This window comes from Callospermophilus lateralis, chromosome 13 (assembly GCF_048772815.1).
Source record: "Callospermophilus lateralis isolate mCalLat2 chromosome 13, mCalLat2.hap1, whole genome shotgun sequence".
NCBI lineage: Eukaryota > Metazoa > Chordata > Mammalia > Rodentia > Sciuridae > Callospermophilus > Callospermophilus lateralis.
Genome location: NC_135317.1, coordinates 63,239,782 through 63,255,146, shown reverse-complemented (window position 1 = coordinate 63,255,146; position 15,365 = coordinate 63,239,782). Strand labels below are relative to the sequence as shown.

At 41.1% G+C, this 15,365-nt stretch overlaps 1 protein-coding gene across 1 annotated transcript in view; it reads left to right on the top strand.

Annotated features, from left to right (window-relative positions):
• LOC143379167 (mitochondrial amidoxime reducing component 2-like) overlaps positions 1-14,427 on the top strand; it is a 36,883-nt gene extending 22,456 nt beyond the window's left edge. Inside the window, exons 5-8 of the mRNA XM_076831585.2 lie at positions 3,915-3,976; positions 4,194-4,265; positions 9,034-9,187; positions 13,482-14,427. Coding sequence (XP_076687700.1) covers positions 3,915-3,976; positions 4,194-4,265; positions 9,034-9,160 — 261 coding nt within the window. The 3' untranslated portion in view covers positions 9,161-9,187; positions 13,482-14,427. The remainder of the gene's footprint in view (positions 1-3,914; positions 3,977-4,193; positions 4,266-9,033; positions 9,188-13,481) is intronic.
• Positions 14,428-15,365: the final 938 nt, after the last annotated feature.

The following is a 15,365-nucleotide window of genomic DNA, read 5'->3' as shown; positions in this document are numbered from 1 at the left end:
ATGGCCTCCCAAAGGCTGTCCATCTGATTTGAATGGATTATCTGATCTGGACTCTAAAGGATAATCCCTTTCATAGCCCATTGCCAAAGAAGGCCACTCATTCTAGCTTGTGCTGTCTTTCCATCTTCTCTCAGATGTCTTTTGTAAGGATGAATTCCACAGGATGAATTCCACAAAGCTGAGGCCCTGATGTGTAACGATTCTCCATTTACCTGGAAGTTTCTCTTCTTTCATTTAAAAATTTCCATGGTTTTCTCTCTTGACTCTAAATGTTCCCAGAGGCCTGGATTTTGTCAGACTGCAGATAGGCTGTTAACCAGCAGGGGGCGCACTGCCTTCCTCCAGCGTTTTTATGTTCGGAGATGACCTTGGGACCTTGCTGGATAGTATAACTTAGTAAATTATGTGGTCTAATCGAACACAATAGAAAGGTAAAGCTCAGATATTTTTTCAGTCATTTAAAATTTATTTTCCTTTAAGAACTGAATTAATTACATTTAAACGTAATTAGTTTTTTTTTTCCACTGTAGATAATGTTTTACACCAAGATGTGAAAAAAATGATCAGATTAGGAGGAATGACTTTAGTGATTAATACTGCAGAAAGTAATAAGAGCTGGCTGATTACTGGGGGTGCTGCAGACAGAAAGTTCTTAGGAATCCGGACCAAGTGCTGTTGTTCTAAGCAGTCAACCCTGGTAACAGCGTAAGAGCAGATGACCTGAATCTCTTGTTGAGCTAGGAAATCTAACTACACTTTACAGACTTGCATAGTCACGAGGTAGAATATCCACAGATATGTGACTTTGAATATTAAATTCGTCCTCGCTTGGAAAAGGCGACTGAACGTAAGGCGCTTGGGGGCATGGGATTCCTTCAGCCCTGCTTGGTTGTGCTGTTGCTCCCTTTCCTGTGGCCGCAGCGCCCCCGTGTGGTGAAGGGCGTCCAGCCCTTCCCTTCCCTGGACTGGAGCTGTAGCACTCTGTCATACCCCATGGGAGAGAGCACGGTCCACCAGTAGGTTTGCTGTTTTCAACCCTGAGTGTAAAAGTCTTGACTTGAATATGGAGATTCCATTCGGTACATGCTGTGTCCTTGAATTTTACAAAGGTTACATAGTTCATCTGCCAACTGGTTGTTTGGAAGGTGAAACTCGTTTCCACCCAGAAACAGTTTCCTGAAGTATGGCTGGGAACCCAGGGCATCCTTAGAGCTATTTCCCTCAGTCTGTGGCTGTGGTCATATCAGGTGAGAAACTTCTGAGTTTTGAAGACACAAGTAGGTATCAGAGAACTTTCAGTGTATTAGGGGTCAGGGGGGAGTTTGCCTCTGAAAGAGGACCAGGGCAGAATGTGGTCATCAGCAGCCCAGGGAGAAATGGAGTGGTGTTAACGCCTACCCTATGCTCTACTCTGCCTCCTGCAGGGGGAGGCTTCAGCCTTCTCTCATGCCCTCTGAGGGGGAGCAAAGCTGCAGATGCTCAGGGATAGATTTAATTTCCTTAGATTGATTTCTCATTAAATCCCTTAGACTCAGGGTCTTCAGAAACTCACCTGAGTTGATACTACTAATGGCAGCTGAGCCCAGGGACCCTGTCTGGATCCTGACTGGCTGGATTTAGCTGACTACTTACATTAAGAAACAGGAAAAAGAAAAAGTGAATTTTATGCTGTTTGATCAAAGTGGAGAGAAATAGCTTGATTGCTTGTCACCTGGTCCCACAAAAGCAGTCATAATTTATAGAAAGAAAAAAAAAGCCAGGTGATACGAAACAGCTTCAAGAACATTATTTGCTATTATAGATGGTGGTGTTGGTCAAGAAGCCTGTCGTGAGCCCCATCCCTCATGCCTCCTGCTTGACACCTGGAGAACAGGACAACAGATTGTCATGTGATGTTCAAACTTTAAATCAATAGGTCTCAGCAGAGATGGCATGGGTGCCTTATAAATATGAAGAACCCCGATGGTTTCCCAGTTAGCAAGAGAGGCCTTGGTCTTTATATAGCTCTACATGCCCCCTCCCACATGGATGTAATGTCATAAAAGCTATTAAAGGAGTTAAGAACATGCCACCCCAAAACATGTTGCTCTCGCATATTAATTATTTTGAAGTAAAGGTCCTTGAAAACAGCAGGTGCAGGGGGATCACACTGATCTTTGTCCTGTTCCTTAAAAGCAGGAGGTGAAGTTCCCATGAGAAAGAAGCATTCCCTAAGAGGATATGAAGAAAATATCCTTCTTATCATAGGGAGGGGAAGCTGAGACTGGGGGAGTCTGTACAAACCAGCCTTGGGGAGTAACTCTTCCGAGTCACTTCTCTACCCCATTGGCTGCCCTTGCCCAGACCCTCTGACCTGTCATGTTTTCATAATTTTACTACTCTTTGTCCAACTCAGTTTACGTGTTCAACTCTCTGTCTTTGGGTCTTAATTTCATTATGAAGGCTCCTGTATAAAGTGAATTGTATTAAATAAATTTGTATGCCTTTCTTCTATTGATCTGTTTTATGTCAACTTAATCCTCAGGCTGAGCTGAAAATCCCTAAAAGAACAGAGGTAAATTTTGCCTCCCCTACAATATTGTCCATATAACCTCCATATATAGGTTCATGTATCTCGTTGTATGTATGTACACAGTCAGCCCTCTATGTCTGAAAATTTAGCCAACTGCAGATCAAAGATATTCAGAAAAAATCGCAATGTGTACAGTCCTTTTTTGTCATTATTTCCTAAACAACTATTTACATAGCATTTACATTATATTAGGTTATATACGTAATCCAGAGATTATTTAAAGTATATGGGAAGATGTGCATAGATTATGAGAAAATACTAGGCCTTTTTATAGGGACTTAAGCATTGCAGATTTTGGTATCCAAAGGGAGTCCTGAAAGCAATTTCACTGGATGCCAAAGGACTACTATATGTAAATGAGTGTCTGTGTATGAAAATAAAAAAATTATATGTGTACATATAATTAGTCCATCTTTCTCATATGTGTATGTATAGCTGTTCATATGTTTCTGTATATGTGCCTGTATGCATGTTTATATATGTGTATATGTTTCTGTGTATGTGTTTGTGTATATGTGTGCATGTTCGTGTGTATGTATCTGTGTGTATGTGCATGTGTATGAGTATGTGTGGGGGAATTAGGAGCTGGGTAGTTAAAAGTCCTGCTTTCATAATGAGAAAGATTTTCTGATTTAGCTGCCCTACATCCCTTTGTGTGACGCTAAGAAAAATTTTGTAATCACTCTAGGCTTCTGTCTCTTGGGATAAAATAGGGATCATGATAGCAGCTCCCGTGGAGGTGTGAAGATTAGTTAAAGACCCTAGGCAAATGTTGGTGGTGCCGGCTGTTCAAGCAAGGCACAGCCAGTGGCCGTGGAATGTCAGTGCCGAGGTCAGGAGGTAGCAGTGTTGGATAGTGAATCATGACTGACTCCCCTTGGGTGATGTCCCACTCATCAGAGAACCTCAGTTTTAGCTTCCCTTCCATCATAGCTTAGCCATGAGGAAAGAGTGGGCTTATCTTGCAAGCTGTAGATCTCGTTGTATACCAGTAAATTAGTCTTTTCGTTAATTCTGATGGTTATGGCAAACTGCCACTCTGTAGGAAGTCTGTTCTTGCTGTGCTGACAGAATCAGGGTTTTGAGTCTGACTCAAGAGGTAGACCCCTGAGGCTGGGGTCATGGCTCAGTGGTAGAGCATTTGCCTAGCATGCATGAGGCCCTGGGTTCAATCCCTAGTTCGGGGAAGAAGTGAACCCTGGACCCATCCACATGTGACAGTTCTTGATGTCTTCTTGTGCTGTTTTCTTCTGCTTGATTCATAATTGGTACCAGCCAAAAAAAATGAACAACAAGATCCAAGAAGCCTTCCTCTTAAAATATACCTTTTCTTTCCTTCTAGGATTGCTGGGATGAACTCCTCATTGGTGATGTAGAAATGAAGAAGGTCTTGGCTTGCCCCAGGTAAGGATTCTCACTAAATTTCACCTTTGGGGTACGGAATGCCTATTGGTTCTTTTTTTTTTTTTAATTTCAAAACAATAACCTTTAATTTTCAATATTTCCAACCAGCATTTTTTCTGTACATGTAAATATATATACACAAAGCATAATTGAATAATATGTGCACAGTGCCCATTGGTTCTTGAATGTCACCTAACCCATGGTTATTGTGTGACAGGTGCATTCTGACCACGGTGGACCCAGATACTGGAATCATAGACAGGAAGGAGCCGCTGGAAACCCTGAAGAGGTAGAACAACAAGTCCAGTAAATACCATATGGACCTGAGGGTTGGGTGCTGTCAGCCACGGGGTGCATGTGACCTTTCATTCCAGAGCCCCTGCCACTCTGCATGCCTATCAGTTATTATAAATGATTTAACCTTTGGTGCTTTTGATAAGTTTTTAGTTATATAATATTCCATTCTGAAGTTTAAATGTCTCTCATATCATTTTTTTTTTTGTTTTATTTTTGTAGTTCTGGTGATTGAACCCAGGGATGTTCTGCCACTGAGCTATATCCCCAGCCCTTTTAAAATTTTTATTTTGAGACACAGACTAAATTACTAAGGCTGGCCTTGAGTTTGTGATCCTCCTACTTCAGCCTCCTGAGTTGCTGAGATTACAGCAACTCGGGAGTTTCTGAGCATGTGCCCAGATTCTTTCCTGCATGGGGGGATAGTAGACATTCTTTTTATTAATTAATTAATTTATTTATTTATCACTGGGGTTGAACCCAGGGGAGCTTGCCCACTGAGCCACATTCTCAGCCCTTTTTATTTTTTTTATTTTTAGACAGGGCCTTGCTAAGTTGCCAAGATTAACTTGCCATGCTTCTGGCTCAGCCTCCTGACTTGCTGGGATTATATAGGTCTGTGCCACCATGCACAGCTTAAGTAGTAGACATTCTTTATTCAGAGGTGGCAGTAGCCCCCAGCTGCCAGCTGCAGCCCCATTTTGCACCTTGAGTCTTTCCATAGGCCTTTTTTTTTTTTTAATGTGTGCAGGCCAGAAAAAGATGGCACACTGCCAACAGGTTACATAACTGAGCGCATGCTCACAAGCACATGTTTATGACCTTTGGTACATATGCTGAATCAGGGTGTTCATGACTTTGGTTACATACTAACAACATAGCCTGCCAGAAGCCCTGGCGAGGAAGCCTAACTATAGCCATCTTGAACCCGCTCTATAGGGATTCCTCACCACACAATCTCTGTGTTGGAGGTCTTCCACAATGATCCTTTAGTGAGGAGGGCAGATCCTGCGTCCATAGGCCATAACAACAATGCAAACTACAAAAACATAGAATCAGAAAACAAGTCCCAGCCTCTGGGGTTACTAAAAACCACTTCCAGTTCCATCCCATATTGAGGTGGCAACAAAAGACTTTCCCAGTCACGTCCACTTGTTCAGGGATATAGTCTGGATCCACCTGGGTAGTCTGGCAGTAGAACTCAGGTACTTCCGTGCATACTCAGCAGGCGGGTGTGTTTGCTACTCTGGTGTAGGTGTGTGTCCAGCCCACAATGGTGTTGTCAAGGACACACCTACAGATGAAAGGACAAAGTACTTATAGGCACAAGTACAGGTAAATCACGTCCATCTGGGAGAATGCCTGTCAGCTTCGAGTCCTGGAAAGCACGGTGGCTGCCTGTGGCAGCTCTCCTGGGTGCTCCCACACTCATGGCTTGATCCTGACACTAGCACTCGGGAACTCAGAATTGGCTGGAGGAAAATAATAAACATTATTTATTTATTTTAAAAAATTTTATACTTTTATTTTATTTATTTTTATATACTTTTATTTTATTTTATTTTATTTATTTTTTTATGAGGATCGAACCCACTGCCTCACACATGCTAGGCAAGCGCTCTATCACTGAGCCACAACTCCAGCTCCATAAATATGCCTTTTAAAATCTGTGTCCCAGCCACAGAACCTGGCCAAGTCACATGTATGGGCTGCGGGGGGTTGGGGGGGGTCAATGGGAAGGGGATTCACTAGTCACCTATGGTATTACAAGGAGGTCACCCTCCAAACCTTTTCCCCATGGGGCTAACAGGGATACCCAACCAATGTGGGGTCCTTTATTGCCCAGGGCCAGGTTCACTCCACAGTTTTCCCCTGATTCAATCCAATGGGAGTGGGCAAATGAACATTCCCTGGCTGCTCAAACACAGGCTTAAGTACGACATCCTTTGTTGTCACTTGGACCTGCGCTGGTGCTGCTATGTGGTGCAGCAAAGCCTCCACAGGAGCTGGTGCCTCTCATGGGACCATTCACACTTGTTCAGAGCTCCCACAGTTGCCCACAGGTGCTGTGCCTACCATGGAGCGGGTGTTGACTGCAGTCCTAAGTCCTTGCTTAAGCAGGTTGTTTTATCCCTATTAGGCCTGCAGCCTGTGGGTGATATGGGACGTGCAGCTTCCATTGAATCTGTAACTGAGGTCCCATCACTGTACATCCTGACCTGTGAAATGAGTACCTGGGTCACTCACTATTGTGATGGGCCAGCTGTACAGGCTGTCAACACTGTCAGGGTGTGAATCACAGTGCGCTAGTTTGCTTGACCTTTGGGCCAGGCAAACACCAAGCCTGTAGCTGTATCAACTGCCATCAAGGCAAACATGGGCCACTTCAGCCTCAGTCAAAGGCCAATGTAGTCAACCTGCCATCCTGTCAGGGGGACACATCCACACATTACTTGACCATCTGTGGCTCCCAGGTGTCAGGGGTGTGGATATTTCTGAGCATGAACCACACAGGCCTGGCAGGCCTCTACCAGGGCATCCCACATTAAAGCCAGGGCCCATTGTTTGACATACCATTTTCACACCTGTACTGCCAGGTTGGTGGGAGGGGCCAATCTAACCACCACGCCTTAGTGAAAACATCTGCTTCATGAGTCCCTGGGCTAGTCACAGGGGATGGCCAGTAACATGCCCTATAGTCACCTGTTCCTGGTGGCTTAACTCCAAGAGTTCTTGCCACAGAACTTGCATCCAATATATAGCACAGCTTTTGGTACATATTGCTATGGGGGATGCTTCATTTGCTATCATCATCCAGATAGTGTGTAGCTCAGCTCACTGGCTACTTTGTCCTGCACTGGTATCAAACCAGACAGAGTCTGGTTTCTGGCTCCACAGTGACTGCCATCTGCACAGTCAGTTGTCCATGGCTAGAGCCATTATTGTAACAAGCACTGGACAGTATAGGTGCCTTACATCCAAGGTATGGGCTTGTTTCTGGTTCACCGACATCAGTAACAGGCCCTAGCACTTCCTGAAGTCTCTTGCCCCCTGCCAGATCCCAGCACATCTAAGCTCTCATGGCTCCTGCCAGCTCCTAACACATCTGGATTCTCTTGGCCCCTGCTTACTTCTGTCCCAAATTATTTTCCCAAGTTTGCCAACTCCACTTGACCAATGGAATATGGGGAACTTGGTCCCTGGCTGGCCTTGCTGGTGGCTGCCCATTGGGGCCATCAGTGGCTGTTTCATTTTCTGCATTACCACTGACTGGGCTTGCCGATTCCACCAGCATTATGGCACCTGGCCTCTGCCACACGTCACAGTCTGTCCGGCCACGTCATGTTCACCACAGGGTAATTGGAAGTCTTCACCATGCTCATGGGGAATCTGTCCATTGTATCCCAATTCCAAGCCCAACTTCTTATCAATTTTTAATAATATTTATATTTGCACTTCCAAATGGAGGCCTAAGTACTTATTTAATTATGTTTATTTCAAGTCAAATTCCTTTATTAGAATCAACAGCAAGATATATGAGAATAATTTGAATTGCATAATGAAATATTAGAAAAAATGGAATGGAATGGGTTGTCAGTTTGTATACCTGGGAGATTCTTTTTTTGGGTGGGGGGTGGTTACCATGATTGAACTCAGGGGCATTTGACCACCGAGCCACACCTCCAGCCTTATTTTGTATTTTATTTAGAGACAGACTTTAAGTTGCTTAATACCTCGCTGTTGCTGAGGCTGGCTTTGAACTCATGATCTTCCTGCCTCAGCCTCCTGAGCTGCTGGGATGTAGGCACGCCCTACGATGCCCAGAGGAGCTTTTTAAATGTCAGGATTATTATTATTATTTTATTATTTAAAGAAGTTTCACTAATTTAGTCCTCAGTAGAATGTGTTTTTAGACCTAAGTCAAGAGCTGAGAGTCTAGTTCAGTGGTAGAGCACTTGGCTAAGCATGTACAAGGCCCTGAGTTTGATTCCCTGCACACACACACACACACACACACACACACACACACACACACAAAACCCAAAACCAAAACAAAAAAAAAAAAAGAAAAAGAAAAAAAAAAACAAAGTTAACATTTTTTAGTGTTGTATTCTATTTTTTTCTACTTTATTTTGTTGTTTGTTTCCAATGGATATTTGAGAAAAGGTTATTTGATGAAGTCTTTGGATGTACTCTTCTGTTTTGTTTTTGTCCTTTGCTGTTTAAGATTCAGTGAAGTTAATTTTCTTTTCTTTAGATGGACCTTTGGGGAAAAAAAATTAATTTCAACCATAAGCCAGACTGCCTGCCCACTGCATCTGTGCCTTAATTTTTGTTCACCAACGAACTCCAACTGTAGCTTGTAAACTTGGAGGGGGTGGAAAGCAAAGTGCTCAGGTGCATTAAACAGAAGGTTTAGAGATCAGGGCAGTTCCATTTTGTGATTTCATGAGCATTTTTTTCAGGGAGTTATAAAGTTGAAAGTACTCATATAAGCAAAATATTTATATTCTGATTACATGTGCAAGTGTTTTTTTTCTTTTTAGCTTCAAACTGAAGGCATGAAAAAAATTGTTCATACTTTCAGGTTATTACTTCTAGAAAAACCAGGATTAATTACAGTTGGACTAATTATCCACAGATTTCTCTGCTACCATTTTAAAAAAGGGCTTGCTATTGATGTATAAATAACCAGACTGAAACCTTGGGCTCTATGGAGAGCACCTAGATTGTTATTTCCTTTTTGTGCCTGCTTCTTTCAGCTACCGTCTGTGTGATCCATCTGAGAAAAAAATATACAAGTCATCCCCACTTTTTGGAATTTATTATTCAGTGGAGAAAATTGGAAACCTGAAAGTTGGCGACCCTGTGTATCAGATGGTACAGTAAAGGATCTGCTGGGGTGACATGTGAAAGGTTAGTTTTGCTTCAAGAACTCAGGTTCTCAAAGCTGGATTTTCTTGTGTTAATATAATTTTTTTTTTTATTGTGCTGCTTTAATTTTTGAGTGAATGTTTTATATTCTGGTCTTTGGAATTGGAAAATGCCCTTCATTTCTATTCCCCTCTGTAATTATGTATTTCCACCTAGCTTTCTCCATTCTTCCTTCCCATTCAATTATACAATGCAGATGGAGAACCCTGGCAGAGACAGGTATATGTTCCCAGTTCATTAAGGAATATCCATAAGGAATAAGGAGGTGAAAGTGAGCCATTCTCCAGAGTTATATGTTTATTTTTTCTGTCTTAGATAGAAAAGTGAAGGGGAAGTGTGTAAATTATTCAAAATCAACTTGGGAAAAATATTTAAATCAAATGCTTTTTTTAAAATCAAACATGTTTTTTAAAATGTAGTTTGAGTTTGAAAAAAAAAATCAGTGCCTCAGGGTGACTGCATCCAGAAGCATGAGGTAGAAAATAATGTGCTCACATTGATTTCACTGGACCAGAAAAACCCTGAATCCTGGAGGTGTATGCCTGACCCTCATATTATAGGAATAAGAAAGTCAGTTGGAAGACCTCACATTGAAGTTTTGAGTTAACTTCTCTGTAAAATCTATGACCCTCTTAAAATATCTTTATCTCTAAAAACCTTGACCATCCTTCTTTCTTATTCTGGCCTGAACTTTTTACTAGTGATGTGATGATGTCCACCCGTCTGACTGATGATGTGCAAAGGTGGTCCAGACAGGCCTAGATTGAGCATTAGACAGCCTTGAAGTAGTTCTAACATTTTCCTTACTTGGTTGAGTTATTTAAGCTAAGTATCAGTACCCTTTTCTGCACAGTGAGAATGATGCTAGTTCTTACCAAAACAACCAATAAAAGTTATTTTGAGTATTAATCCATATAAAATTACAGCATTATAGCAGGCATATAGAAAGTGCTCAGTAAACAATAGCTATGATTTTTTTTTTTTGTCATCATTGCATTATATTTCAGTCTGAGGTGCTGTAAGGGGTATGAAGGTGAGATGGGTTTTACCCTCGAGGTAGGCAAAAAGGAAAAAAACTGTTCATTGGCTACCTATTATAAGTAGGTATTCAAGTGACCATATCTCTAACCATATTTCATCAGCTCTAAGATGTCTGTTTTAACATCTTTAAAATTACACAGCTTCTTATAGCATTCTGAATACCTTTTAAAAAAATTCTTCATGATGTATAAAATAATGGTATATCTTACATTTGGTGTATCTTGAGTTTGATGAAATGCAGTGAATACTAGAAAGGAAATTGAAATTTCTAAGTCCCTGCCATTTCTAAAGTCCCCCATTTGCAGGAAGAGTGAATCCAAATCTGAGCCATCTAACATAAATGGAACTGATCCATTGTCCTGCTATTCCAGTGATGATTGACTGGACCTGGATCAAAGCCTGAGTCAAGTGGTCTCTGTGAGACCTTAACAATTAGAGGTCCTCCAGGTCACTTGGTCACAAACTCACCCAGTCCCCTTAACAGTGAAGGGTATTCCAAGTGACCCAATCCGATGCTCTCTTGCAATGGAGGGGAGGCAAGAATCATCTAAGGTTAATTAAAGTGACCTCCAATTTCTCAGCTCCCAGAATGCCTTTTATATTAAAGATCCTAAGATAATGTGTCATCTTTTATCATCCTTATAGAGTCTCTATGACTTAGAAATAATAATAGGCAAGAAACAAAGGCTCAGATAGTCAACTAACCTAGTGCCATAGAGGCTATCAGAAGTAGAGGCAGGAGGCACGCTCTTCACCCGACACAGAGGCATACATTTGTATGTATAAAGAAATAGCAGTAACTTAGGCACAGACAGGGTTCTCTCTGGGTTCAGAGGAGTTAGACAGTCTTTCTGGTGGGATGTTGAAGGAAAGCTTAAGGATAGAGATATACAGCCTGAACGTGCTGAGGAAAGAAGAACACAGAGTGCTCTAGGGGTCTATTAGGATGGAAGCTCCTACAAGTTCTTACCTTGGTGGGGACCAAGGAGGACACTGGGGCAGGGACTAAGGGAGATGAGGATGGAGAGGAGGGATGAAGCCAGATATGGTAGGTTCTTGAAAGAAAGTTTGCAATAAAGGTTGGTGTAGAACATATTTAAAGCCAAACATAATCAAAGCTACGCTTTTGGCAGATGGTCCTGAGAGCCATGGGTGGGATGGTGTGGAGGGAGGTGAGAGGAGAGGTGGAAGGCCAGGCAGGGGTGATGGCATGTGATTGAAGGAGGGAGGAAGTTGTGGACAAGGAGGGAGGTGCAGAATGCCCAGATAGGTCCTTAGTGTGTCCCAGATACTGTTTGCCATGGGGCCCTAAGCTCCCTTCACTCCTCACACAAATCCTGGGCATTTCCAAATGTGCCCTTGTGCTTCCTGGCTCTGAACATTGTTTCCTCGGGTACCTCACAGAAGAGGAGAAGTCTGGGGGAGGTCTTCCTGCTGCCCACCCCCACAGATACTGAGAGGTTTCTTTGCTGGTTATGGCCCTTGCTTGGGGGTTTTAAAAATAACACAGTGTTGCTTATTTATTTTAAGTACAAGCCTACCATAGTTTCTACATACCGGAGAACCAGCTTTATGGGATAAATTGAAAGACCATCTAAAGCCTTAAAAAGAAAAATCAGGGGCTGGAGATGTGGCTCAAGTGGTAGCGCGCTCGCTTGGCATGCGTGCGGCCCGGGTTCGATCCTCAGCACCACATACAGACAAAGATGTTGTGTCCGCCAAATACTAAAAAATAAATATTAAAATTCTCTCCCTCTTTCTCACTCTCTCTCACTCTTTCTTTAAAAAAAAAAAAAAAATCAGTTAATACATGCACTGGGTTAATGCATGTGATTCGAGTTGTCTATCTACTTCAAATTTAAATATACTAAATTTTATGTGTTTTATTATAATGGCAGCATATGTTCACCATGGCAAATTTATAAAATGCCAGAAAAGTAAAAAAAAGAAATCACCTTTGATCACTGTTTATAAACTTCAATATGGTAGGAATTTTTGTTTTTGTAATGTAGCCAATATATGTGTGTGTGTATGTGTGTGTGTGTGTGTGTGTGTATGTGTGTGTGTATGATTTGTAAGCATAGGTTGGTGTGGAACTCTCCAATCTATTCAAATTCATCTTTGATGGTTTTATAACACTGAATTATATAAACGACTGACACTTTTTAAAAACAATTTTTCAGTATTTGACACTTGGATTATATCACCTTTTATTATAAATAATATTATACTGGATAAGAACATTTAAAAATTAAAGGATTGTTCTGTAAGTTGGATTCCTGAAAGTAGAATTATTGGCCCGTGGGGTGTAGGCATATTATTTAGCATCTTACCAATTGTTTTCCAGGGTTGTTTCCATTCTACATTCCCCACATGTTGTGTGATTAGTACATTTTCTGTTGCTACAACAAAATATCCTGGATACTTTATAATAAAGAGAAGTTTATTTATCTTAGTTTGGAAGGCTAAAAGTCCAAGAGTGGGTGATTCCCTGCAGTTTGGCTTCTGATAAGGGTCTCCTTGGCTGTGTCACAGCATGTGGATGACATCAGGGCAGGAGCATGTGGAGAGAGATCACCTGGTGAAACAAGAAGCCAGAGAATAGGGAGGGGCCCATCTCACTTGCTTATTAACAACTTACTTTTGAGATAACTGGGATTCCATAAGAACTACCTCAAGGTTCTTCAAGGACACACCCTTTAATGACCCAACCACTTTCCTTTAAGAAGCCCTACTTCTTAAAGATCCCTTTTCTACATTGGGGATCACACCTCCAACATGAGAACCCTTAGCAAACACTCTCAAACCATAGCATCATGTAAGAAAGACCTGTTGCTCTGGGCCCTTGCCAGAACTCAAATTTTTTTTATTTGTTGTTTTTAGATATATATGACAGTAGAGTATATTTTATCCCACTCCTTGATTTATACTCAAAGGACTTAAAATCAGCCTACTACAGTAATGCAGCCACATCAGTGTTTATAGCAGCTCAATTCACAATAACTAAGCTATGGAACCAACCTAGGTGCCCTTCAATAAATGAATGGATAAAGAAAGTGTGTATATACATAGAACTCAATCTGAACAGGCTGCTTTATTCCATGTTGGCACTTGGGCACAACATAGTTTATATTGCCTGCATTGAAACCTCAATAAGTGTTTTGTGGGAACTTTGATTATTTATGATCAGTAGACTAAATAACCAAATAACCAGAATTTCTTGTTATTTATCCAGCTTTTATCATCCAGGAGGCATCCATCAGGATTTTATCAACAGCATCAACAATACCTCAGCAAATCCCTATCACCCAGCCTGGAACCATTCTTCTCCTGGAATTGATTGACTCTCTATTTTTTGACTTTTCAGAGTTATGTATGCTCAAAGTTAATGCAAGAAAAAGTATTTGGAAGTCATTTGGGAATACGATGGTATATAAAATTTAGGTAATGAAAGGATTTTAAATGAACAAAATTATCTATAAAATTATTTTGAATGTTACTATAACTGTCATATTTTCTAATCCCTGACTCTAATATTGATGAGTTTAAAGAAAGTTTAAAGTCAGTTAAAAACAAATAAACAAACAACAACAACAAAAAAAAACTGCAAGAAAATATTTTAAATGTATATACTTTTTACCTATCATTCTTCATTTTAGGAGAAATGCAAGCAACAAAATTGTTTCCTGATGCTCCTTTACATGTTAACATGCTCACAAATGCCTAACAGTTGTTCTTGAGCTGTGTCTTGAGCCCTATTGATGTTTCACTCATCTATTTGGTGTTTTTTTTTTTTTTAACCCTATCATTGTGGAATCAGGGTCATATTTGAGTATAGAAATTATAGAAATTATTTTCTAGATCTTGTTTTTACATTTGACTATGCCTCTGTTAAGCTCTATAAAAATAATTTGTTTATGTCTGACAATACACCCCATGGAATTCCCAGGAAGATAAAGAGGAAAATGGAATTTAGAAGAAAATGGAATTTTGAGACAAGGAACGGAAAGAAAGCATGAACCCATTTTTTAAAAATATATGTGTATTTTTTATGACAAAGAAAAATGAACTGTTTTGATGACTAAGCAACAAAAAATGCTCACTGAAGTAATATATAAATGATTAACCCACTTATAATCTTCTGATTTCTTTATGATTAATAAATGTAAATCTCAGTCCTACTTTGTCTTTGGTGTTTCTGAGTCTTTCAGGGCTTTGCTGATTGTATCTTAGAACATCAGTCACTGTCATTCATTTTCCTTGACCCTTTCTGAACACACTCTGACTCCACAGACATTACCTCCTGTCACTGGTGGGTGTGGGTGTCAGGAACTGCAGGTACACAGATGGCTGGTCTGAGATGAGGACACTTCCTAGTGGTAAATAATAAGGAGCAGGTATTTCTTCCTTCTCCATTTTTTTTCTTCATTTTCTTTCACAAGTTTCTGGGACTGAAGTTAACCTTCATCCCTGGCACCCTGTGAGGTGAGAGTAGTAATCAAGCCATCCGCTGATACATTTTGGGAAGTGATAAAATGAGAAAGTCATGCTAACCACTAAAATAAAAAAGCCATATTTTCCCTTTTAACTTTCCAAAGAGATTAAGGAGGGAGACAGACAGAAACACAGAGGCGCCAGTGTCTCGGAGCTGTCTTTCTGTGAAGAATACGGAACTCAAGTCCTGTGCCATACTGCTGAGTCACACTTCACCCACATACTCAGTGGCACACCACAATCAATCAACACTTCTTTCACGGAGGAAAGATTTACCCAACCTTCTTCTCCCTCCAGCCAACCCTGGAAGAGTCTAGATCATTAATGCATCCCAACAGCTGGAGAAACAGTGACCTCTGTACTTTGAACACAATTTCTGGATTTCATAGGAGTGAGGGTGAGGGTGATCCAGGATTGGAAGAGAGGATAGCATCTGTTTGGGCCTGTACATCTATGATGAGGACCAACATTCTAGAAGGATCCTTCTTGAGTACTGAAGGGCCCTGAAATGAATTACCTGCTAAAGGAAAAAGGTCCGCTCCCCTTTGAGAATTCTCCCTTCTCTAATCCCAGACATGTTCCCTCTGCATGGACAGTTCTAGACGGAGGGACTGGTGGTTTACCT